Source organism: Lagenorhynchus albirostris, chromosome 17, assembly GCF_949774975.1.
Source record: "Lagenorhynchus albirostris chromosome 17, mLagAlb1.1, whole genome shotgun sequence".
In the NCBI taxonomy this organism is placed as follows: domain Eukaryota; kingdom Metazoa; phylum Chordata; class Mammalia; order Artiodactyla; family Delphinidae; genus Lagenorhynchus; species Lagenorhynchus albirostris.
In genome coordinates this window covers 63405386-63429959 of record NC_083111.1, presented here as the reverse complement: position 1 = coordinate 63429959, position 24574 = coordinate 63405386, and the positions used below count along the sequence as shown (strand labels likewise).

Here is a 24574-nt window from a genome sequence, read left to right as displayed (position 1 = left end):
TTGCACAAACTCGGTGCGGTATTTTTCGAGCCCTAATAGACGAGACTGGAATCAGACTTTACTACCTCCTGGCTGTGCCACCTAGGGTAAGGAGTTTGCTTCCTCATTTGCAGAACGGTATTTAAAAGGGTCCACTTCACAGGGCTGTGGTGAAGGATTCATGAAATTTTGCATGCAAAGTGCTTACTGCAAGACCTGCCACTGGCGGAAGACGCGACTATTTTGATGGCGAGGAAATGGGGGTATTGTCAGGAAACAGGGCGGGGAGGAGGGCAGCGGAAGCGGTGGAGGAAGGTTCCACGTGGCGCCCCGCGGGGTCGCAGCTCAGCTCCCGCCAGCTTCCGCCGAGAGCTCCCCGCGGAGGCCGGGTTTCCTTCCAGCAGCCGCTGCTCGGCCTGGGATGACCCGGCAGTCCTCGGCGGAGCACGAGTCCGGGAAGCTTTCGGACTCTCTCGGGGACGCCCCCGCGGCACGCTCCGCCCCGGAAACACGCCCCCAGCCGCCTAGGCGCGCTTTTAAAACAGGCACTGTTCTATTGTTTCGCCGGGTCGCGGCCGCCTGGGGAGCTTTGTTCTCCTGTCTTAAACCTGCTGCCCCTCGCGCACCGCGGGACCCCCCCCCCCGACCCCGCGCAGCGATGAGGAGGACCCGCGACGAGGTGGACGCGACCCTGCAGATCGCCAAGCTGAACGCGGCCGAGCTGCTGCCCACCGTGCACTGCCTGGCCTTCGGCCCCGGGGCCAGCGCAGCCGCCGGCGACTTCTGCCTGCTCGAGTTGGAGCCCGCGCTGTGCCAGCAGCTTGAGGCAGGACATAGGTGAGCCGGGCGCGGGACCTGCCGCCTCCAGCCTCGTGCCATCCACCTGATTTTCCTGCGGGGAAACACAGGATGGGGAAACTGGGCCAGAGAGGTGCACTGATTTGACCAGGTCCCTCGCAGCAGGTCGGTGACCTGATCCCCAGCTGGCTGCCTTTTCCCGAGGAGTCCGCGCCACTTTTAATCCGTCCAGTTAGCTGGACTAGTCCGGCTGGTCTTGGAGGCCTCTGTCAGCGAAAACAAGTCCGGAAATAGAACCTCGGGGAAGTTTTGGAGATGTTAACAGTGAGGCCAGGCACTGCACAGAACGCTTTGCCATTCTAAAAGTCCAATGGTAATATCCAGTATTTATGGAGTCCCTCTTGCCTGCTACTTATATGTATTTTACTCAGTAGATAGGACTTGGGGGGAATGAGTGTAAAGCTGTTTTTACAGACTTGGTAATTGTGGAAGGCCCTCAAAAAAACCGACTTGCTTGGGGTCACTCAGTGGGGATCGGAAGCTGTTTTCTAATTCTAGGTCAGCTACACATTTGCTGCAAGACCATGGGTTGAAAAACAGAGGAGGGCTTCCCTGGTGGCGCAGTGGTTGAGGGTTCGCCTGCCGATGCAGGCGACGCGGGTTCGTTCCTCGTCGGGGAGGATCCCACATGCCGCGGAGCGGCTGGGCCTGTGAGCCATGGCCGCTGGGCCTGCGCGTCCGGAGCTTGTGCTCTGCAACGGGGGAGGCCACGGCAGTGAGAGGCCCGCGTACCGCAAAAACAAAACAAAACAAAGCGAAAACAGGAGAAGTCCGTTCTCTCAACTTTGTGCAGTCCCTGGAAATGAGGAGTTAGGGGCTCTGGTTTAATTCTGTTCTGCTTTGTTGTTCCTTCCACACCTGTATTTTATTAGGTATCGTTTGTTCTCTTTTATGTTTTTTTAATTGACTCCTTCAGGCTTTCACTTTGCCTACTTCACTCATCTAGCCGTGTTAATAGTTAACTGGCCAGTCTTCAGATGCTAGCAATAACGTATCTTGAAGGGAACTGAAGGAGAAGGTCACTCATGGGTTTTCATCCCAGCTGAGTTGGCAGGAATTTGAGAAAAGACTTCAGGTGCGAGGACCTTCTTTGTCCAGTTATAGTTAATCTAGCTGACAAAAACCAGAATGAAAATGTGTGTTTTAATTTTTTTTTTTTTGTAGAGGGAAGGGGTAGTTGTTTTAAACGAAATATTTGAAAGGGATAGTGCCACGTGGAAATACATGTTAAGAGTAGGTACTTGGGACTATTAAATGTTGTTAGCACCAAGAAGCTTTAAAAACCTTTTATTTTCACTTAAGGATTAGTTTTTTTTTTTTTTTTTTTTTTTTTGCGGTACGTGGGCCTCTCACTGTTGGGGCCTCTCCCGTTGCGGAGCACAGGCTCTGGACGCGCAGGCTCAGCGGCCATGGCTCACGGGCCCAGCCGCTCAGGCTCCGGACGCGCAGGCTCAGCGGCCATGGCTCACGGGCCCAGCCGCTCCGCGGCATGTGGGATCTTCCCGGACCGGGCACGAACCCGTGTCCCCTGCATTGGCAGGCGGACTCTCAACCACTGCGCCACCAGGGAAGCCCCAAAGGATTGGTTTTAAAAAAATATTTTTAGTCTTCTATTTCAGGTTTTTTATTATTTATTTAAAAGAAATGAATTGTGTACAGGAGGTTTAAATACTTTATAGACAAAGAAAACTACTAGAATCAGCTCCTTTTTTGTCATCTCCATTATCTTTATCATTTTTCTTCTTCCACCTCCTCACTTTTGTCCTTCCCCTCTTCCTTCTTCTTGCTTTTTTCCACCTGTGACCCTTTGTCAGAGACATCATTTAGTCTAGTTTGTAAACATACCATTTTCATATTTTTCATTCAACATTGCAGCTTTCTTTTCTCAGGGTCCCGATTTCTTTGCAGCATAGGTGACGATTAGGACAGGTTGTGCTCCTTTGATTGTTAGGGGATACTAAGGCCAAAACAAGGACAACTCTTGGGTGGGTACCAGGACCAGCAGCATGGTCATCATCTGGGAGCTTATTAGTAATGCAGAGTCCTAGGTCCCATCCCAGGCATACTGCATCCTGATCTGCTTTTTAACAGGGTTCCCTAACGTGCCTACACATAAGTTTGAGAAGTATTGCTTCAGTAATTTTAGAAAATTGTGAAATCTTGACTGAAGCTTTTGGAAGCTTTTCCCAGCAGTTTGCACAAAGATGCCACGTGGTAACATTTGGCCTCTTGGCCTCCTTGGATCTTTTTCGCCCGTGTGGAATTATTTTTCCTTAGTGAGGGCACCGGCTGCCCCTCTGGGTCTCAATTGGCCCAGGCCTTGCTCTGTGGAGCTCATGGGAGGGCTGTGAGAGCAGGGGCCAGACACAGCCTTAAGACTTAGCTTTAAATTCTAGAAGCCTAGGCGATTTTGGAACTGTTTATAATGAAGATGTCCATTGGTGTCTCAGTAAACCAAGTATTTTCTTTTCCCACTTTCCTGCAGTCTTGTGATTCGTGGTGATAAGGATGAGAAGGCCGTTCTGTGCAGTAAAGACAAAACATATGACTTGAAAATAGCAGACACTTCCAATATGTTGCTTTTTATTCCTGGTTGTAAAACTCCAGACCAGATGAAGATGGAAGAGACACACTGTAACATTATTCACACTGAGGTACTGTCTCCTGATTTATGTGAGAATGACAACACATGTGCTAATCTCGCGTTTAATTAAAAACTCGAGGTGTGGGACTTCCCTAGCCGACCAGTGGTTAAAATTCCGTGCTCCCAATACAGGGGGCAAGGGTTGGATCCCTGGTCGGGGGAACTAAGATCCTGCATGCCGCACAGCGTGGCCAAAAAAAGCAAACAAACAAACTTGAGGTGTGAAATGTACAATCATAGAGAATCTGAAAAGTTCTCTAATGAAATTTGAAATTTCTCAGCATTATTTTTGTTTGTTCGGAGTCACATAAAGTTGTCTTTATTATCCCAATCTGATTTTTAAGTCCCAGATAAGCTATTTTCTGTAATATAGAAAATTTGCTATTAGGTGACTCATTTTAAAAGTTTTACCATGGGGCTTCCCTGGTGGCGCAGTGGTTGAGTCCGCCTGCCGATGCAGGGGACACGGGTTCGTGCCCCTGTCCGGGAAGATCCCACATGCTGCGGAGCCTGCGCGTCCGGAGTCTGGGCTCCGCAACGGGAGAGGCCACAACAGTGAGAGGCCCGCGTACGGCCAAAAAAAAAAAAAAAGTTTTACCATGAATAGGTTTTGAAAGGACTCCCTCAAACCATAACTAGTGCATTAGATGAGGTAGAGAAATGAAGAAATTTGTTTTTCAGGGAAGTGTGTTTTTCACCTTTGAAATTAGTTTAGTTCATTACTATTCATAGCCATATATAACAAATTTTTAATTATTTTGGAGACTGCTGTTGGCAGATACCAAACCAAAGTCTCCATCCTGGCTAGATTGTTACATATATACAATCAAAGCACAGCCCTTAAATCTATTAAACTTTAGGCCAGCTACTTCCTAAAAACAGAATTGGAATAGAAATAAGGGAAAATACTGGGACATTTCAGTGATTCATATATGTTGCTAGAACAGAAGAGCTGCCAGTAAATATTGTATTTTGGTTTTTGTAGGGTTGTGTCTTTCATTGTAATTAACTAGAAATATTGACAGTTCATCCTTTTGGAAAAGGTGTTATTTTTCTTATCATGTAGCTGTTTTGTAGGTGTTTTGGAGAGGGTATAACAACACCTGTGAGTATCTTTGAGCTCTTACGGGAATTCTGTGTTCTGAGACTGAGTAAAACTTAACAAAGCTCTACTAACCAGAGTTTTTAAACCTGTGGTTACACTTTAGATGCCTAAAAAGGCTGGGTAAGGAATGCACGTGAGCAAAGCAGACTGGTGTTGATAAATGGGAGTGGATACCCAGTCTCAGGAGTAATAGGGAATGGGGGGGTCTATGGCAGATTGCAGCACACAAGCCCCAAGAAGTGCATGGGCACTTCTTGGCCTTGTGGGAAAGCAGGCCCAGCATTGCCAGATTTTCTGATTCCCTTTGTCCAAGTGAAGCTTAAAATTTAGATTTGGAGGGGCAACATCTTATTTTTCGATGTTGGCAACTAATGAAAACTCTATACTAAACCTCCCTTTTTCCCCAACACAAAAGTACACACCATCTGTGCATTGGATACAGCCAGCAGGCTGCCAATTTGTGAACTGTGGATGAAATCAATCTTTGTGTTTTGGTCCTTAAACTTTTCTCAGATTCAGCAGCATCTCCATTAGGCTCTGGGCCTTGTCTTGTCAATCAAGGCTTCTACTAGTTTTAGAGTAGATGCATTCCCTGACCTTCCATGTTAGAGCTGGAAGGAGACAATCCATTTCTGCCTTTTTCTCTTCTTTCATGTGAAACAGTTATTGGGCACCTACTAAGTGCTAGACATTGGGCAAATCCTGGAGATACAGAGAGAGATAAGAAATATTTATCCATCATTTAGCCACTGTCAGCTGGATTTCTTTAAGTGATAAGCCTCTCACTGTTTCCCAAGTCCATAAGGAATTAGTTGCAATTCTAACTAGTGGGAAGTTCTTGTATTGAATAGGAGTCTTTCTTCCTTAACATAATGAGCAACACAGAACAATGGTTCCCCCCCTTCCCTTTATCATATATTAATTGTTTGAAGACAGTGGTAATGCTTTTTCTTTATTTTCTGTTTGTCAGCCTAAAGATATTCTTCTTCTGTGTTTCTACCTGGCTTGCAGAATTCTCAGCATCCTGGTCATTCTTTTCTGGGCATACTCTAGTTTCCAGCGTATACTTGAGATATGGAGCTTAATTATCCATTCTCACTATGTTGGCAGTCTCTTCTTAACTGGGGATTGAAAAGATGTTACCTGAAGATACCCATCCATCTGCTTGAGATGGCTGGACGGGGGCCTTCTCAACAGAAAGAATACTTTGGCTCCCTTTTCTTGCTTCTTGTGGAGGGCAGATGGGTTGGTTGAAATTTTATATGAAGATTTCTTTTAGAATGGCCCCTAAATGATTATGATGTATTTGTAATTTCTAGATCTTTGGTTTTTCTAATAATTACTGGGAATTAAGAAGATGTAGACCTAAATTAAAGAAGCTAAAGAAACTTTTGATGGAAAATACCTATGAAGGACCTGACAGTCAAAAAGAAAAGGATTCAAATCACTCAAAAGTAAGACTAGTATTTTCATTTTTTAATTTGGAATTTAAAAAATAGAGCTATAGAGACACTTAATGCTGACTTTTTTTTAAAGTTCATATTATGAAAATTTCAAACATACCCCAAAACGGAAAGATCTCCATATATTCATCACTCTCTTGAACATTTGTCAATATTTTGTCAATCTCATTTATTCTGTCCACCTGCTGCCTTCCACCTTTTTTGTTTTTTTGTCTTTTTCTGGAGTATTTTAAAGCAAGTCCTAGATATCATGGTGACATTTATGTAGCTGAAAGCTTCTCATGTTCCTAACTAAGAAATAATAGTTTTTTAGAGGTTAAGATAATTTATTTAATTAAAAGTTATAATTAGGGACTCTTGAGAAAAGACATTATGAAAATGGAAAGTCAGAATGGACTAATTCCTGGAAGTATGGAAAAATATAAACCAGGTAAAAAAAAATTTAAGTTTTAAATGTAATTCAAAGTTATAGAATTCTCCTGGTATTCTGAAGACCATATTTGTATTAGAAGTTTGACTGACTGATTGAATTTTTTTCTTTGTAACAGCTTTATTGAGATATAATTCATATACCAAGCAATCTACTCATTTTAAACTATATAATTCAACGGTTTTTAGTACATTAACAGAGTTGTGCAGTCATCACAGTGAAGTTTAGAATATTTTCACCACCCCCAAAAGAAACCCTGTACCCCTTAGCTGTTAATTTCTAATCCTACCTTTCCCTCCTTCTCTCTCCCGCCTCAACCCTAGGCAGCCACTAATCTACTTTGTGCCTCTATTGATTTGCCTCTTCTGGACCTTTCATATGAATAGAATCAATAAGTGGCCTTTTCCAACAGGCTTCTTTGACTTAGCATGCTGTTTTCAAGGTTCGTTCATGTTGTAGTATGCATCAGTAGTTCATTCCTTTTTATTGCTGAATAGTACCCCATCTTATGGATATACCATAGTTTATTCATCCATTCATCACTTGATGGACATTTGGGTAGTTTCTACTTTTTGAATATTATTGATTATTTGATAATTATGGATAACACTGTTGTGAACGTTCATGTACAAGTTTCTAGGGAACCTATGTTTTCATTTTTCTTGGAGATATATATATATATGTACACACACACACACACACACACACACACACACACACACACACACACACACACACACACACACACACACACACACACACACACACACACACACACACACACACACCCTAAGAGTGAAACTGACGGGCCCTGTGCTTACCCTGTATAACCTTTTGGGGAACTCCCGGACTGTTTTCCAAAGTGGCTGCACTATTTGACATTTCCATTGTGTGAGGGTTCCAGTTTCTCCACATCCTAGACAACAATTGTTTCTATCTGTCTTTTCTGTATCCATCCTAATGGGTTTGAAGTGGTATCACTGTGGTTTTGATGTGCATTTCCCTAATGACTAATGATGTCGAGCATCTTTTCATGTGCTTGTTGACTATTTCTGTATCTTTGGAGAATGCCTATACAGAAACCCCTTTGCCCAATTTTTAATTGGGTTATTTATGTATTTATTACTAAATTGTAGGAGAGTTCTTTATATAATCTAAATACAAGCTCCTTGACAGATACATGATATGCAAATATTTTCTCCTATTTTATGAGTCGTCTTTTCTTGATTTTTTAAAATTGAGGTAAATAAACAGAACATAAAATTTACCACTTTAACCATTTTGACCTGTACAGCTCTGTGGCATTACATACACTCACTTTGCTCTGCAACCATCACCAGTATCCATCTACAGAAAATTTTCATCTTCCCAACCTGAAACTCTGTACCTATTAAACACTAACTCCCCAGTTTCCCCTGCCTCTCACCCTCCGGCAACCACTATTCCACTTCATGTCTCTGTGAATTTGTCTATGCCAAATCTCCCATGTAAGTGGAATCATACGGTATTTGTCCTTTTGTGTTGATGATGTTTTGAAATACACAAGTTTTCATTTTGATGAAGTCCACATTATCCGTCTTTTGTTGCTTGTGTTTTTGGCATCATATCTAAAACCATTGCCACATCCAACATCACAAAGAGTTATCCTCTGTTTTCTTCTAAGAATCCACTGATTTTATGTAGTAATCATTACAGATTAATAAAAGAAATTAAACTAGGGTACCTTGCCTTAATCTCTTCTATGTATTTATTCAATAAGTCTAAAAAAATTCTTTGGCCTTAAAATGTGCTTGCTTTTTTTTTTTTTTTTTTCCTGTTTTCTTGTTTCAGTATACAACTGAAGATTTGCTTGATCAAATTCAGGCAAGTGAGGAAGAAATAATGGCCCAGTTACAAGTTCTAAATGCCTGTGAGATTGGAGGTAGCATGACTTACTATTATTAATAATGATGGAATTGGGCATCATATGAGAGACATTTTTGGACATCTTCACCTGTTTATTGCTGTTCCATGCTATTTATTTAACCTTCTTTTGGGCTCAGAGATGATATTTGTATTTTGGGGTGTGGGGTAGAGACTACGTGTGATCACCTTTACAGTCTCTGACCAGTGACTTTTTCTACTCCTTACAGCCCTTTTTCTTTGGACTGAGTGGTAATAGAAGAACCATATTAGATCAGGAAAGGTCTTAGATATCAGGTAGTCTAATCCCTTCATTGTTTTCAATAGGTGAGGAAACTAAGGCCTAGGAAGGGAAACGGACCTGTCCAGGGTTCCATGTTGAGTTAGTGACAGGATAAGGCATAAAACCCAGGTACTTCAACTCCTGGTTCAGAATTAACTCACTGTATTTCCAAGTTGCTTGGAAGATGTGTTTCTTCTTGTGATAACTCAACATACTTTTAAATGTGTTAAGTAGTTTATGTAAGAAACCTGTATAAAAGTTGTAGTGGTATGTGTTGGTCTCAGGGGTTGACGGAGAAGCCCAGTACTATCTTGTATTTTGATTATCTCCTGGTCTGGAGTGGTAGAGTAGGAGCTATTTTTTTTTCTGGCATCTGGGCCTGCAGTAATACTTGAGTAGATGTTTGTGTGCATTTATCAGCCCTCTTTTTTTTTTTTGTGGTACGCGGGCCTCTCACTGTTGTGGCCTCCCCGGTTGCGGAGCACAGGCTCCGGATGCACAGGCCCAGCAGCCATGGCTCACGGGCCCAGCCGCTCCGCGGCACGTGGGATCTTCCCGGACCAGGGCACGAACCCGTGTCCCCTGCATCGGCAGGCGGACTCTCAACCACTGCGCCACCAGGGAAGCCCTTTTTCAGCCCTCTTAAGCTTGCCCAGAGAAGCAGCTTAATTCTGCACCCATGTGTTGGAAAGGAGGAAATTGGCATGGTTTGGTGGATGCACTCCTAAATCTTTTAAGCAAGATTAGCTTTTGTGAGACTGTAACTCTCAAATGTGGTGAATTCTGCTGAGTGAAGCAGCTGCAGATGACTTTATAACTAACTGGAAACACTTAGCTCTTTGTTGTGGTTCCTTGAGACACATTTGGTCCTAATCATCGGGCATAAAGTTTCTAATTGTGGATGCCTGCTGCTAATTACTATGGTATAGGGGGTACCATGAATGTTAAGGTTAAAAAAAAAAAAAAAAGAACCACCAATGGGCTTAATGCAGCCCTCTGTATTATTCACTTATTGCATGGGAATGGATAACATTTTGGGGGGTATGTGTGTGTGGGGATGCAAAGATTATTTTTTCCTAGTTTTCTTTTTCAGTTTTACATCACGCATTCTATTTTTTAACATTGCCTTTATTTTTTCAGAGTAAGAATAGGAACATCTCCCTTGGTGTGAGTGTATTGAATTGGTGGGTGTGTATGTGATTTGTTTCTCCAGGGGTGGTGGTAGTGCCTTTGGTTATAAGATGGCATTTCATAGTCTTTCACAGGAATAGGGAAATGTGTCTTGAGGCTCAGCTTTTATTTTGCCGCTGGTCCACATTGTACTTCTGAGTCTGTTATCTCTTAAATCAGCTAGACTTCTTTATGAGCATGAGAACACCTCTCCAAGATCGCTGAGATGAGGGTTGTAACCATGGCAGTGCCCCATAGCAGAGATCACTGTGTGGGATATCCAACCTATGACCTTCACCTCATTTGTATGACGTTCTAGTGAAATGACTGTACCAGCTACAGGTTTCCACATTTCCATTTAGAACGACAAGATTATTGTGAGATAATTGAGTATTAAAGCACTTGAAAAAAAATTAAAATGTTAGTCATATGAAAAGTACTCTTTAAAAACCATCTAATCTCCCATAAGACACAATTTGTAATGATCAGGAGACAAGCATAAACAGAAGCATTGTTTATAAAGAAAGCTAAGGCTTTTCATGTCTCTTTTTTGCAGTGGGCAAGAGTTTACTGCTGCTTTATCGGTCTGTCAGCCAATTCATTTGTTTAAAATGTCCTTTGGTAAATATAACTTTTGGAATTTGTAGGTTATTGGAGGATTCTTGAATTTGATTATGAGATGAAACTTCTGAATCACATAACTCAGCTTGTGGATTCTGAATCTTGGTCTTTTAGTAAAGTTCCCTTGAATACATGCCTTCAGGAACTTGGACCATTAGAGACAGAGTAAGTATGTTATTCATTGTCCTTCCAGATTTCCTTAAGGGGAAGAAAATTATTTTCAGGGTAGTACTAAACCCAGGGCATAGACTATTTATATTTTGATATCTTATAGAAATCTAAAGAATATACAACCAAGAAGGACTTGGGAATTTTGGTCATTGGGGTGAATAAATGTGTATCTTTTTTTTCTCTGCCATAAAAAATATAAAGGAATAATTCAAGCTATTTTATAATAAAGGTATGCTCATATAATTTGTGTAAAAATATTTAGCGTGGGACCTGGTATATAGTAACTGTCCAGTGTATTTTAGTTAGTTTCTAATGTAAAGTTTTATACTTGGCAACCCAAATCCTTTAGTTATTTCAAATTTATATCTTAGTTTCTACTTAGCAATGGTGTTTAAAAGATAACGTATAAATATGTGAAAAACTTTTCAAATAAGTGTTTAAAATTTTTCAGGGAAATGATCGGACACTGTCTTAAATGTTATGGAAAGAGATATACAGAGGAAGGTAAGATTGGGAAAGTATTTTAATGGGTATTTTAACTCTTATGTGTTAAAATTGGTATGCCTTTTTCAAGTGTCTTCCTGTTAAAAATAAGAACTCCATAGGGTGATGGGAGATGAGTTGTGTATAAAAATGAGTAGTATAATTAATTGTCAGAGGACCATATGAAACTCTCTTTGATACGTTTTCCTTAGGTGAAGTTTATTTTGAATTGAGCGCAGATAAAATCTGCAGAGCTACAGCAGAAATGCTACTTCAGAATGCAGTGAAATTCAATCTCGCTGAGTTTCAAGAAGTGTGGCAACGGAGTGTTCCTGAAGGAGTGATAACTAGGCTCGATCAGCTTAAGGTAAGGTAGCGATGGTGATTACCTCCATAACTCAGCAGGTGAAATGAAGCCTGTATTGGAACTGAATTTGGAGCCTGTTTATTTTCCTAGCCGCCCATTAGGAGTGCATTCTACATCACAAAAATCCTTAAAAAAAACCCCCAAATCCCACTTTATTGAAGTGTAATTTACATATCACAGTTCACCCTTTTGAAAAGGGTGATTTGTAGTAAATTTAATGAGTTACCAGCCACCACAGTCTAGTTTTAGAACATTTGTCAACTCAGTGAGATCACTCAGGCCCATTTACAGTTTATCCTGGTTCCCACCTGGTGTATCTCATTTTGTTCCTTTTCTCTCCATTTCCATCAGCATTGTCTTAGCTGAAACTGTCATGTTTGGCTCACAATAGCATCCCGAAGTGGGCCTTCTGTACTTTTAACTGCCCACCTCCAATCCATTCTCTGCGGTGCTACTAAAACGATCTTTCAAAAATGTCCATCAGATTAGATGAACTTCTTGCTTAAATCACTTTAATGATTTCCCATTGCATTTAAGATATAAAATCCAGAGTATTATAATATAAAATAATATTTTACAATAAAATATGTAAAATCTTGGTCTACAAGGCTCTTCATACCATCCCCTGTAAGCTTCATCTCTTGATACTTTCTCTCCTGTCTGCTGCATACCAGCCTTCTTTCAGATTTTTAAGATCATCAAGCTCTTTCCTACCTTAGGACTTTTACACAAAGCCTTTTGTTCTAGAATAAACTTCTCCCCAGTTTCACCTGGCCACCTCCTACACATCTTTGAGTCACTTCATCAAGGAGGCCTTCCTTTACTCTAAAAAAAAATACTTCCTGTTTTACTCTCCATGGCAGCCCGGATTTCTCCTTCATGGTACTCTCACTTAGCTTCAGAAAAATGTTTCACTATGTGGTTCCCTGCTCTCCACTTTAATAGAATTTTTTTCACTGTTGCTTGCCAATATATAGCATACTGCCTGGCATGTAGTATATGCTCAATGAGAATTTGTTAAATAAGTGAAAGTATTTGCTCAATATTTACAGAGTTCCTTTTATGTCTAAACACCTTGCTAGATGCTGAGCAGAAAACGTCACACAAGGTGCCATCTAGGTCCTCAGCCTGGGGTCCGGCAGTGGGGGTGCACGTTACACGTATATATCTCTTCTGACAATGTAGAGAGTGATCTGTGCCATGGGCAAAGCATGCACAAGGTGTTATGGGAGCACATGAAGGGGCTTATCCATCTGACTGGTCAATCAGGGATGATTTTCTGAAGGAATGAATGTTCTAGCTGCCGAGTATGAAAGGATCATGTGTTACTCTAGACGGAAGGGCAGAGACAAGGTTCCAGGAGAGCATGGAGGGATAAAAATTGGGACACACAGTAGGGATGCATGACTGGAGAGAAGGGTGCTGGTGAGTTGGTGAAGGACACTATGGACTGTGCTAAGGAATTTCAACTCTATCTAGAAAGCTCTTTGGGGCCATTGAGTGGCATCAGTTAGAAATGCTACCTGATGAGTTTTGCCTTTTGGAAAGAACACTGTGAGAGTAATGAGGATGGATTGATGGAAGGTTGGCTAGATGATGAAAAATTTAGGTTTCCAACACTTTACTCCTAACTAAGAGTATTGGCCAAAGAAATAGGTGATGGGGAAAGGATAGAGAAATGTTAAGGCCTTAAAATCTATATGATTTAGTGACCACTTACATGTGGGGTTTGAATAATGGAATCTAGGATGATGCCTTGGCTTCCTAGGATTAGCAGGATGAGAACAGGTTTGGATGACAAACACAATGAGTGCATATATAGGTTTGGATATAGAGGTCTGGTGCTTGGAAGAGGGATTTGAGTTGAAGATACTTGCTGATGACTAATATTTGTAAGTAAGTGGTGGTTGAAGTCACGGGTTTAGAGAGGTTACCTAGGACAGTGACGGTGAAACAAGTAGTGGGATGGAGTAGGGGGCCAGGGAACTACAACATCAAGTTAGGAGAAAAATAATGAGATCGTGATGCAGGCTTAAAGGCTTAGAGGAAGGAGTGATCAACACTAACAAAATAAACGGGTCTAGAGAGATGAATCCAAGAAAAGGGCCCACTGGATTTGGCAACGACAGGTCATCAGTGACCTTTAGAATGAGAGCCATCTCAAGAAATTGGTGGTAGTAAAAGCCAGATTACAAGTAAGTCACTGCTTAGAGGAGCTCTTTTATGAAAAAGGCTATTGTAAGTTTCTGGGTAGTTTGTGTAAGTTTCATGTGGATGATGTTTTAAATACCTTGGGCTAAGCTAAACGTAAGGTAAATGAGTCATTTTTAAACATCAGCCCATTACTTGAACTGTCCTTTTTCTCATTTCTTATAGGGTTTAGCCTTGGTGGACAGACACTCAAGACCAGAAATCATATTTTTGCTGAAAGTAGATGATTTGCCTGAGGATAATCAGGAACGTTTTAATAGTCTCTTCTCTCTGAGGGAGAAGTGGACAGAAGAAGATATTGCTCCATATATTGAGTAAGTAATTTCTTAAAAATTGATTTTTTTTTTTTTTTTTTTTAAACGGTACGCGGGCCTCTCGCCGATGTGGCCCTTCCCGCTGCAGAGCACAGACTCCGGACGCGCAGGCTCAGCGGCCATGGCTCACGGGACCAGCCGCTCCGTGGCATGTGGGATCTTCCTGGACCGGGGCACGAACCTGTGTCCCCTGCATCGGCAGGCAGACTGTCAACCACTGCGCCACCAGGGAAGCCCACAAATGGATTTTGACTGTTCTTCTTATGATGAGTGGCATAGGGTTTTAGATTATCAGAATTTTTTTTTTTTTTTTTTTGAGTATTCCTGGAAGACACTGCTTCCTTCCAAACTTTCTCCAGTGGTGGCTGTCTTCTCTATCATTCTTCACAACTGCTGATCTGGGAGGTGGGGTATGTGTCATCTCTCTTCCTTACTACTTTTAGAATCACTTCGTTGCTCTTCTCCTTTCAAACTGCAGCTCATAGAGGGACAGTCAACTATATACCCTCCTATGACTCTAAGGCAAGCACCCCTCTCTGATGGCCACCTTCTTTCTTTCCCACTCCCTTACTTTAACATTCTGGTAGAAGCCAGACTGTGGAAGAACAAGTTAGCCCTGAAGCCACTGCTTGTAGAACCAATCTCAAAGCCACTAATAAACACTACCACTTCCTCACTGCATCTCCCACCTCTCAGGGCCTCTCTCTTCTCTTTCCCCGGCTTGCTTTCCAGGGTCAGTCTTTCTAACTCTTACTGTACCCACTCTACTCCTTGCACCCTATCTCTGTGTCTTGTCATACCTCATTCTGCAAAGATTAAACCTAACTTTCTGTTTACTCTGTACCTGCACCAGGGCAGCTGAAATTTCCTGGAGAGAAATGACACAGTGTGGCTTGCTAGTCTCACTTAAAAACTTAAGTGGTGGGCTTCCCTGGTGGCGCAGTGGTTGAGAGTCCGCCTGCCAATGCAGGGGACACGGGTTCGTGCCCGGGTCCGGGAAGATCCCACATGCCGTGGAGCGGCTGGGCCCGTGAGCCATGGCCGCTGAGCCTGCGTGTCCGGAGCCTGTGCTCCGCGACAGGAGGGGCCACAGCAGTGAGAGGCCCACGTACCGCAAAAAAAAAAAAAAAAAAAAAAAAACTTAAGTGGTAATTAGCAGGGCCCCTGGCAAGGCATCATTTCCTCATGAAACTTTTCAACCATTGGAACTTAACTTTACATCTTTTTTTCTCTTTTCATAGCAGCAATACCCCGTTTCCTCTTCATCCTCAGCTTATGACCGTATTTTCTTTTTTGGCTGCATTGGGTCTTCATTGCCGTGCATGGGCTTTCTCTAGTTGAGGCGATCAGGGTCTCCTCTTCATTGCAGTGCGCGGGCTTCTCATTGCGGTGTCTTCCCTTGTTGTAGTTGCAGAGCACGGCTATAGGCACGCGGGCTTTAGTAGTTGTGGTGCATGGTCTCCGTAGTTGTGGCTCGCGCCCTAGAACGCAGGCTCAGTAGTTGTGGCTCATGGCTTAGTTGCTCTGCGGCATGTGGGATCTTCCTAGACCAGAGCTCGAACCTGTGTCCCCTGCATTGGCAGGCAGATTCTTAACCACTCTACCACCAGGGAAGCCCACGACCATATTTCTTGAGAAAACAGAAGCAGACAAGACAAGGCAACTACCTCCTTTCCCATGGCCTAGTCTGCCGGCCTCCTGTGTGGGCACACACCTGCTCTGCTGTCCATCCTGTGTGATGCATGAACTGTCCTTGCTCCTAAGGCCAACCCTCCTTCTGCACTAGATCCATCCCCTCTGGCCTTATTAAAAGGATCCTCTAGTTGTCCCTTCCCGTGTTGTGTTATCAACGTCTCCCACCAACTGGATTATGGCCAGCAACACATGTATCACTATGAACAGTATTCTGTAGTACTGTTCATCTTAAAAAATAACAGTCTATGGTACCCCACGTCCTCTGCTCTCCTTCACAACAAAGCTCCCTTTAAAAGTTTGTGTACTCAGTCTCTGCTTCTTTGTCTCCCATGCTTTCCTTAACCCAATGACAGATCCTTAACCTAATGGCATCTATCTTTTTTACATTCAGTGGTCAATTGTCCTTGTTTACTTGGCCTCTTAACACTATTTGACGCAGTGGACCACTTCCTGCTTGAAACACACCAGCCTTCTCCCTTCTCCCACAAGGCAGCTCCTTTTCCATCTCTTGCTGATGTCTCCTTGTTTTCCCATTCTTTAAATGTCGGAGTGCTCTAGCATTCTATTATTGGCTATCTTCTCTTCATTTTGTATTTTTTCTTTTGGTGCCCTCATGTAAGCCCAGTGACTTCCTAATTTTATCTTCATACTTGACCTTTTTCCTGAGCTCCAGATTCTTACATCTAGTTACCTAATCTAAATTTCTGCTTGGATATCTAATAGGAATTTCAAACATGCTCATAATGCAACTGTTGATTCCCCCTGTCCTAACCCCATCACCCTCATCTCAGCTACCAGCACTACCATTAATCCAGTTACCCAAGCAAAATGTCTAGAAATCTTCCTTGTCTTTTTTTCTCTTGCCTCCTGTTTCAAACTTTGAGCAAATCCTGATGGATCATCTCATACCTGCCTCTGATTGGTCTCCCTATTTTAGTTTTTGCTCCCTTCTCCTCTCCCCCCTTTTAAACTTCTGGAAAATTTTAAACATTCAAAAGTAACAGTAAAATATAAGGAACCGGACTCCATGTACTTACTACCTAGCTTCCATAATCATCAACTCATTGCCTCCATTATTTAAAACTTAGATCACATTATGCTTTTCTATGAAATAAAACCCTCCACTGGCTTCCCATTATATGTACAATTAAATTACAACTCCCTCTCATGTTCTTCAAGGCCCTGTGTGATCTTCCCTTGATCCCTTCTCCAGCTCAGGTCCTCCCATATCTTCCCTTCCCTCATGATGTTCCAGTCAAAGTCTTCTCGCCTTTGAGGTACAGAAGAGGAAGCTAAAATTCAGGTAGGGTAGGTAACCTAGATAAGCTCACACAGGTAACTGGGTATCCAGGTTCTCTGAGTCTAGACCCCACTGTATCACATTGCTTTTATGTCTGATTTGGAAGCCTGTGTGATATAATGGAAAAAACCCAGACTTTGGAGACCTACAGAGCCGGCTGCAAAACTTGGCTCCATCCTTTACCACCTGAACCTCAGTTTCCTTATATCTAATGTGGGGTTAAATAATACATTACTCTTACCATGCAGGTTGGAGATCATACATGCATGTGATGTACTTCGTTCAGTTATGGCTTAGTAATCTCTCCCTACCCTATCTCTCCCACAAATACACACCCTTATGTTTGTTGGAAAGATGGATTTGGGGAAGAGAGATATAAATAGCTAGTGCTGTGAAAATTGTGCTATGTTCCCTAGAATATTTATGATGTTGATTAATTTTTTTACTGTTCCCACAGAGATTTGTGTGGAGAGAAGCAAACCATTGGTGCATTACTCACTAAATATTCTCGATCTTCGATTCAAAACGGTGTTAAAGTTTATAACTCAAGAAGACCCATTTCTTAAAAAGAACAACAGTCTTGTCTTTGCGACTAAAGTTGCTTTGTAAAGTTGCTGGTTATAAGAAAACTTTTTATGTATTTGTGTTCCAGACTTTTAAAAACCGAATTCTTTGAGGCTTTTTTTTTTTTTTTTTTTTTTTTGGCAGTACGCGGGCCTCTCACTGTTGTGGCCTCTCCCGTTGCGGAGCACAGGCTCTGGACGCGCAGGCTCAGCGGCCATGGCTCACGGGACCAGCCGCTCCGCGGCATGTGGGATCTTCCCGGACCAGGGCACGAACCCGTGTCCCCTGCATTGGCAGGCGGACTCTCAACCACTGCGCCACCAGGGAAGCCCTTTTGAGGCATTTTTCTCCTCATCTTAAGCATTTAAAAACTACTGCTCTTTTTTTCCTTAAACGTAATAGGGTATTTTATATCAATCAGGTTATATTTGTATTATGTACACAGTGAAAACAACGACAAAAGAAAGTGTTATTTCCTATATTTAGTGTCTCTTAGTAGTCTTTGTGGGTTTATTTATAGAATAACAGTTTTGCTTTTTTTATATTTAAAATTGCATTTCTTTAATTAGGATTTGACATTCTAATTATTAATACATTTAAAAGTTTTCAGAGAGCTAAATAGTTTCCTAGAAGAGAATTATTTATTCACTTAAATGTCATTTCTCAAGTCAGTTCCCCTCTACTTTTGACTTTCTACCCAAACAGGAGGTCACATGATGCTATATCATTTATCTAAATTAGTTGTTTATATTGATGAAATTGGCTTGACAGCTGCTCCTGTTCACCTGGCTGATGTAGATATGATTTCAGAGAGACAGCAGTGAGCGGTTCTAAAGAGAGATCTTAGTTCCCTGCCCAGGAATTGAACCTGGGTACCTGGATGAAAACCAGGGATCCTAGCCACTAGTCCACCAGGGGCTAGAGGCGAGAAGCAAAGTTCCCCTGGCTCTTGCCCGGTTTGAAAGCAAGAATGTTTCTAGAAGGCAAAAACTGTAAAAACAGGTACAAAGTTTATTATTAGAGACATGGCGCAAGTGGGAGAGCACACAGAGAAACAGATTGTTTAAGACAGAAGCAAGGCAGAAATACACACTCAGAGAGATAGGGTGTGGGTGTCCTCCCTACTGAGGAGCGCAGGAAAGAGGTGATTTAAATCACTTACATAAGACAGTTTTTCTGGGTCTTTGTTTATCTTTGGCCAATTGTTTCTTTTCCCACACCTAACCTGTCCTAGGACACTCCCTAACATGCGTGCCCAACTTTTTGCTAAGGTGGATTCCACCGCAGAGGCTTGTGGGGATGTGTCCACATGTATCATGGGTGGCACCCCTCTCTTTTTTGAACTCCAAGGAGACTTCCTGTGCCTGTGCAGTCAGGGAAATTTTCTTGACCTCAGGAGTGGTCACCTCATCTCTTTACATCAGCAGAGGTCAGCTTCTGCCACTAGCTTTATCCTTGGCGTATGGGGGGGAAAACAAAGCTTCAATTTTACTTCACTTGACAGACACCAGGTGTCCAGCCCAGGGGCCCATCTACTTCCCACCTCAGATAAGCACTCTGGGATGAAAGTTTGCGTACTCCCTCTCTGCTTCTTTGTCTCCCATTCTTTCCTTAATCCAGTGATCTCTCTTTAAACCAATTGCATCTATCTCCCTAAATATACCCCCCATCTTCCATGGCAAATGGTGTTAAAGTTTATAATTCAAGAAGACCCATTTCAATACTAATCCTAAATGAAGAATGCTAACAGTAGTTTATAATCCTATAATAAAGGATACTGACACAGGTAATACTTGAAAACTACAAGTAATCTCTGGCTGGTTTTGGAATGCTTGATAAAGTTCCTTTACATCTTTACTTTCCTAGTGTGTTTTCGTTTAGACCAAAGTTCAAATTTTAACTTAGCTAATGAACTTGTCACCAAGACAGTTGGAAGGGGTAGGCCAAGGTTAAATCTGGTCCGAAGTTAATTTTTTTTTAACTGCATAATCCACAATTAACCAAGATTTAACTTATTGGAATTTACAACTTTTATTCTCATGCATAAAATGCAAATACGATGGTTTTAAAATATTTGTCCGGTTTTTCAATAAATTCTGCATCTATATAATCCACTAATTTTATGTTTTTCTCAATAAACACTGAGGAAGCAGTGCCTAGTGAGGACTCCGGAATTCGATTTAGACTCCTTGAGGTCTAATCACGTATTTTACAGCCTAAATCACTGAGCTCCAGTGAGTTTATGGTGTTTTTTCACACAGCGGACCAGAGGCACACCTCTCCTGGTTTCCTATTTTCCGGGTTCCTAGTCGCCAGCCCCTGGCTCTTCGAAAACCTTTTCCCCATACTGTTCAATATGTTTGCGGTAGATCTTTAGTCCTCTAAAATTTAGTGTTTCCTTTTTTCCTTCTCGCTGTGTTCGCCTCACCCACAAAATATCTCTGGCCGCTTTCCGAAATTTTAACAGTTCTCACCCACCGTCCGTATACGAATAGACGAAAACAAAAACTCCGGCACTCGGGCAAGCCCCGCCCAGTTACACGTAACTTCCGACTCCTGCCCTCACGGCTGTCCCACTTCCGCTGACGTCGCAGGTCAGAGGTGACCGGCAAGATGTCGGCTGGCTGGCGCAGTCGGTGCTTGGTGTGAGGAGCATCTCCGTGACAGAAGCTCGGCGGAGACAGCTGACGGAGCCGAATCGCGGGAGAGAGTTGGAGGCGTTGGCGGCGGCAGATCGGGCAGGGCCGGGAGTGGGTGCCGAGGGAGCCCCGGCCGCGGGGTGTGACTGTTGGGTGCGCGGGGGAGCGGGGAGTGTCAGGTGCCGGAGACCGGTAATGCCCCGCCGCCCCTCGGAAAGCCGGGAAGCCGAGCTCCGCGGGGTCCCTTCATGCCGCCGACTGGTTTAGAGCCCGCCAGAATGAACAGGAAGAAAGGAGACAAGGGCTTTGAAAGCCCAAGGCCCTATAAATTATAAGTATTTTTTCATCTCCCTTTCTTCTACGTTTGGTTTTCATTAATTGTATTTTGTGATTGCTTGAAACTGATTTCGTGGGCCTGGGAGGCCTAGTGGGAAACTGGGAGCCACTCACGGTGATGGGAATGGTGTTTGTAGGGCGAAACTGGTTTGAATGACAGTGTGATTCAGCAGATCTACTGCTTCTTGCAGGTTAATAAACCTTTTTCTTAAAGTACTAAGTTGCATTTTTGCCCAAAGAAATTTATTTTCGTGGCTGTTGCTAAATTTAAAATGAGCAAGTTACCCTAATTTGTAGTGTTTTAGCATGAAAGATAAGTGTGATTCTGAGCTGCCTAGAACACAGTTCTTGTTTGTACTTGGATAGAGTTACGCATTATTTAATAACTGAAATATTTTCTTTATTCTTTAATGTACAACTCATCAGGTCGTCTGCATCAACAACATAAACTTCCAGAGAAAATCTGTTGTGGTAAGTATATCCTCAGCGGTTATAGGCAATAACAGTCCATCCTTTACAGTACTTAGAAACTTTTCTGTTCAGGTAACTGTGTTTCGAGAATAGGTAATAATTAGAAGTCAAAAGTCTATATGACTCTAAGGGCCATGGCTGTGCTGTATTGGCTGCCACCTCAATTCTCTCTTTTCTTTTTCTTCCTGTTTCCTGATTAAAGTTTTATTTCTTTTAATCTGTTGCGGAATATGAAAGTCCGTATTACCAAACATTTTAGAATCGCGTATGAAAGAAGAATAAGTCCACAGCGAGATTTTTTCTATGAAAAAAGTTAAGGTTGGTACGTGCACTGACTTTTTAACTTGGCTGTTAAGAGGCCACTTGTGTTTTCTGATTCTCGGCTGACCTTGTTGAGGTGGCAGTGCTTTACACTGAAGCTCTAGATAAGGTGTTTAAAACCTAGTAAACTGCCCGCCCCGCCCCGCCCCAGTTTAGATGTATGGATTGTTGATATATCTGTTCGAGGAAAAGTCCTTGATAACCCAAATAATTTATTCTTTCAGGGAGATCTGTATTAACTAGATCAAAATCTCAGTGAGAGCCGGTTTTCTTTGAGTGAGGACATCAACTTCCCTCTCAAACTTGTTTACTTAAGATGAGCTGTTTAAAAATGTAACCTTTTCATTAGAATCACAGAATCTTAGATTTATAAGGATCCTTAAAGGTTTATTAAGTCACATATCCTCATTTAAGGAACTTCTCTTTCAAAATCCCCTACATATGATTATTTACCTTATACTTCATGGAATGATACTTAAGGTATGTTGGGTTGTGTGAACTGGGTATGGAAGTTATGAGGATTAAAGAGTCTCGTTAAAAGGTTACTGTAATAATCTAGGGTAGAAATGATTTAGCCCTGAATGGAGGTATCATTAGTAGAATGGCATAGAAATAGAGTTGACATGATTGACTGATAGTGAACATTTATTATATACATACTACATGTAAGACCATCTTCTAAGGTTTTGTGTGTATGACCTCACTTAATCTTCACAGTAACCCCATGAGGTAGATGCTATTTTTTTTTTTAGATGGATACTATTTTCATCCTTATTTTTATAAGTAAAGCAGCTGAAAGAATGGAGGATAAGTAAATTTCTTAAGGGCATGAAGATATCAAGTGATTGAGCCATTTTTAATCAGACATTCCCCTTTCCACATCCTCTACCCCTGGCACAATGATAGGCAGAAAGGAATTGCAGATGACTCTTAACTAGGAATGCTAGAAAGGAGTTGTAGATGATTTTTACATCTCCCGTTGGAAAGATTGGTTAGATGGCCTATGGGCTAGGGTCCCAGAAGGCACATTCTACAGATTAATTGAGGGAAGTAATGAAGGGACTACTTAGGGTTAAGAGAAACCAACAAAAGTTGGAGGAGCACCCTAGGTTAGCAATGACAAATAGTTATCACTTCTAAACCTGAAAGAACAAAGGAAGAGAGAGGTTACAAGAACCTACTGTACCTGTAGGAAAGACTTAGCTTACAGGAGCTATGGTCTTTGATAGAAGAGTGGGTCTACTGCCTCCTTCAGCCTGGCAGGGAGGATCCTGGGGGAATAAATATATGGAGCTCGATTTTCTGCTTTCAGTTTTCTCTTTGTGCCTCCCAGTTGATCACCCCAACAGGCAGCCAGAGGGCTAGTGCCTAGTTAATGCTACTCCTGGGGTGCAGAGTAAAGCAGAGAGGGCAGATTAGGAGGGGCAAAAGGAGAATATCTAGAACAGTCTACCCCTTTTGCCCCAGATCATCCTCTCTTGTCTTTTGTTATGACGAAAGTGTTCCCAACTTAATGAAGCCCTATCAGCTATTGTAGGCGTTGGCATTAGCTAATTTCCCGTTTTTGTGAGTCAAGTTTTATTTGATCACAGCCACAGCCACTTATTTATACACTGTCTATGGTTGCTTTGGAGCTACAATGGCAAAGTGGAATAGCTGCGACAGAAACTGTGTGGCCCGTTATGTCTGTTTACTATCTGGCCCTTTAAGAAAAAGTTTGCTGATCCCTGGACTAATCTATTGGTGTGAAGAAATGGCAGTTCAGCATTATTCCCATCTAAGATATTAGCTATCACCAATATCTTTCATATAAGACAGTAGAAGAAAAGTGGTTGAAAGGATGTGAAAATTAATTGCTACAGCCTCTGCTTTCTTTAGCTGGTGTCAAGGTCAGGGTTGATATACACAGCTTCCTTATTCCTCCACCCATTCATTTTTCTCTTTCCTTTTGACAGCATTTCTTTTGGTCTGCCCTAGACGTTCATTCCTGTAGGATCTACATCCTTGCTTGTTTTGACTTCATTGAGTTGTTGCAGTTTTCCATTGGTTAGGACTGTTGGTCAAGTGGACCTAAGAGGCATTCCAGTGAATCCCCTGGATTGCAGATGGAATTCTTGCTTTTATTGTGTAGTAGAATCTCAGCTGCTGCTAGTCATTCCAGCCAGTACAGTGACCCCTTTCTCTGCCTGTTAGTTCAGGCATGAGGAGCCCAAAGTGGTCAAGTCTCAGCTTCCAGTTTAATAGAACCATGACTCTGTGCCCAGGTGGATGCATTCCTCCCTTAGCTACTAAGACCTCCAAACATACTGACCCTGAGGTCATGAAGACAAGAAGCAAAAATTGTTCAGTGGCTTTTTGAAGGAATGGTGAACATAGTCACTCCAACTTTTGTCCCTTGGTTCCCAGATCTATTTTGGCTATGAAGAGATGACCTGATATATTGTCCACTAGTTTAAGATGGCATCCTGTTGGAGGTCTCAATTGGTGCTGTAACTGAGCCTTCAGTAGTTGATCGTGTCAGCTGCTCTGGATGATAGGACAAAAGGTAAAACGAGTAAATTTTGTGTGTAAGAGCCCACTGCCACACTTTTCTATACACATGGAGGCATGTATGGGATAGCATGTTGACATGTATGGCTTTTTGCACGTATATTATAGGGAAGGAAAATCTAGAATATGTGTCTATTTTTATATAAGGACAAATTACTGTCTCCCTCCATGATACCAGCTGTCTAATGTAGTCATTTTACTACTGAGTGACTAACTGATCCTTCCTGGGAAGGTCCCGTATTAGAAGCTCATTTTGACCCTCTGCTGTTGGGAGGTGAGCACTCAGCCCTGGTGGTAGCCAGATCAAGCTTCGTTGGGGGAAGACCTTGTTGCTGGGTTCATGCATAGCCTTGGGGTCTTGCCCCAATGACCACTTTGTATATTGAGCAGGGTGGCTAGGGAAAGAGTCTGGACATCTACTGGATAGATAATCTTGCCAGTTGATTTTTGAGGGCTCCCTCTGCAGTCTCTGAGGATGCCTCTGTTGGTCATTCATGTGATGATATAAATATTTTCATATTATAGCTACTCTGAGAAATTCATTTTTACATTTACTTCTCCCACCGTCCTCTTGTTTTCAGTTTTCTTGTCTTGTTCTTTCCATATTCCTAACCAGCTGGCTAACCCAGCAGTTGCCATGGATCAGTGTAGATGTATACTTCAGGTCATCTCTACTTCTATAAACAGTGTACAGTCA

At 42.3% G+C, this 24574-nt stretch overlaps 2 protein-coding genes across 4 annotated transcripts in view; both read left to right on the top strand.

The window, feature by feature from the left end:
* The first annotated feature begins 440 nt into the window (after window positions 1-440).
* DSCC1 (DNA replication and sister chromatid cohesion 1) lies at window positions 441-18040 on the top strand. The gene is made up of 9 exons (XM_060127573.1): window positions 441-816; window positions 3323-3491; window positions 5906-6040; window positions 8310-8400; window positions 10482-10620; window positions 11078-11130; window positions 11322-11476; window positions 13853-14001; window positions 17454-18040. Exons 1-9 carry the CDS (start codon window positions 638-640, stop codon window positions 17560-17562), a joined length of 1179 nt encoding a protein of 392 aa, XP_059983556.1. The 5' UTR covers window positions 441-637; the 3' UTR covers window positions 17563-18040.
* A 2138-nt stretch (window positions 18041-20178) lies between these two features.
* TAF2 (TATA-box binding protein associated factor 2) overlaps window positions 20179-24574 on the top strand; it is an 80781-nt gene continuing 76385 nt past the window's right edge. For all 3 annotated transcript variants that reach the window (XR_009536393.1, XM_060127847.1, XM_060127846.1), the window contains exons 1-2: window positions 20179-20531; window positions 20953-21006. Coding sequence is in view for 2 of the 3 variants with exons in the window: in XM_060127847.1 (XP_059983830.1) it covers window positions 20448-20531; window positions 20953-21006 (138 nt within the window). In the remaining variant the exon portion in view is untranslated. The remainder of the gene's footprint in view (window positions 20532-20952; window positions 21007-24574) is intronic.

What these genes read in the sequence shown, in the direction of transcription:
- DSCC1 (XM_060127573.1), top strand. Translation starts at nt 638, where the DNA reads ATGAGGAGGACCCGCGACGAGGTGGACGCGACCCTGCAGATCGCCAAG. An exon ending in AAATGCCTGTGAGATTGGAG is followed by an intron (nt 8,401 to 10,481) that starts GTAGCATGACTT and finishes TGGAATTTGTAG; the next exon opens with GTTATTGGAGGATTCTTGAA. An exon ending in CTTGGACCATTAGAGACAGA is followed by an intron (nt 10,621 to 11,077) that starts GTAAGTATGTTA and finishes AAAATTTTTCAG; the next exon opens with GGAAATGATCGGACACTGTC.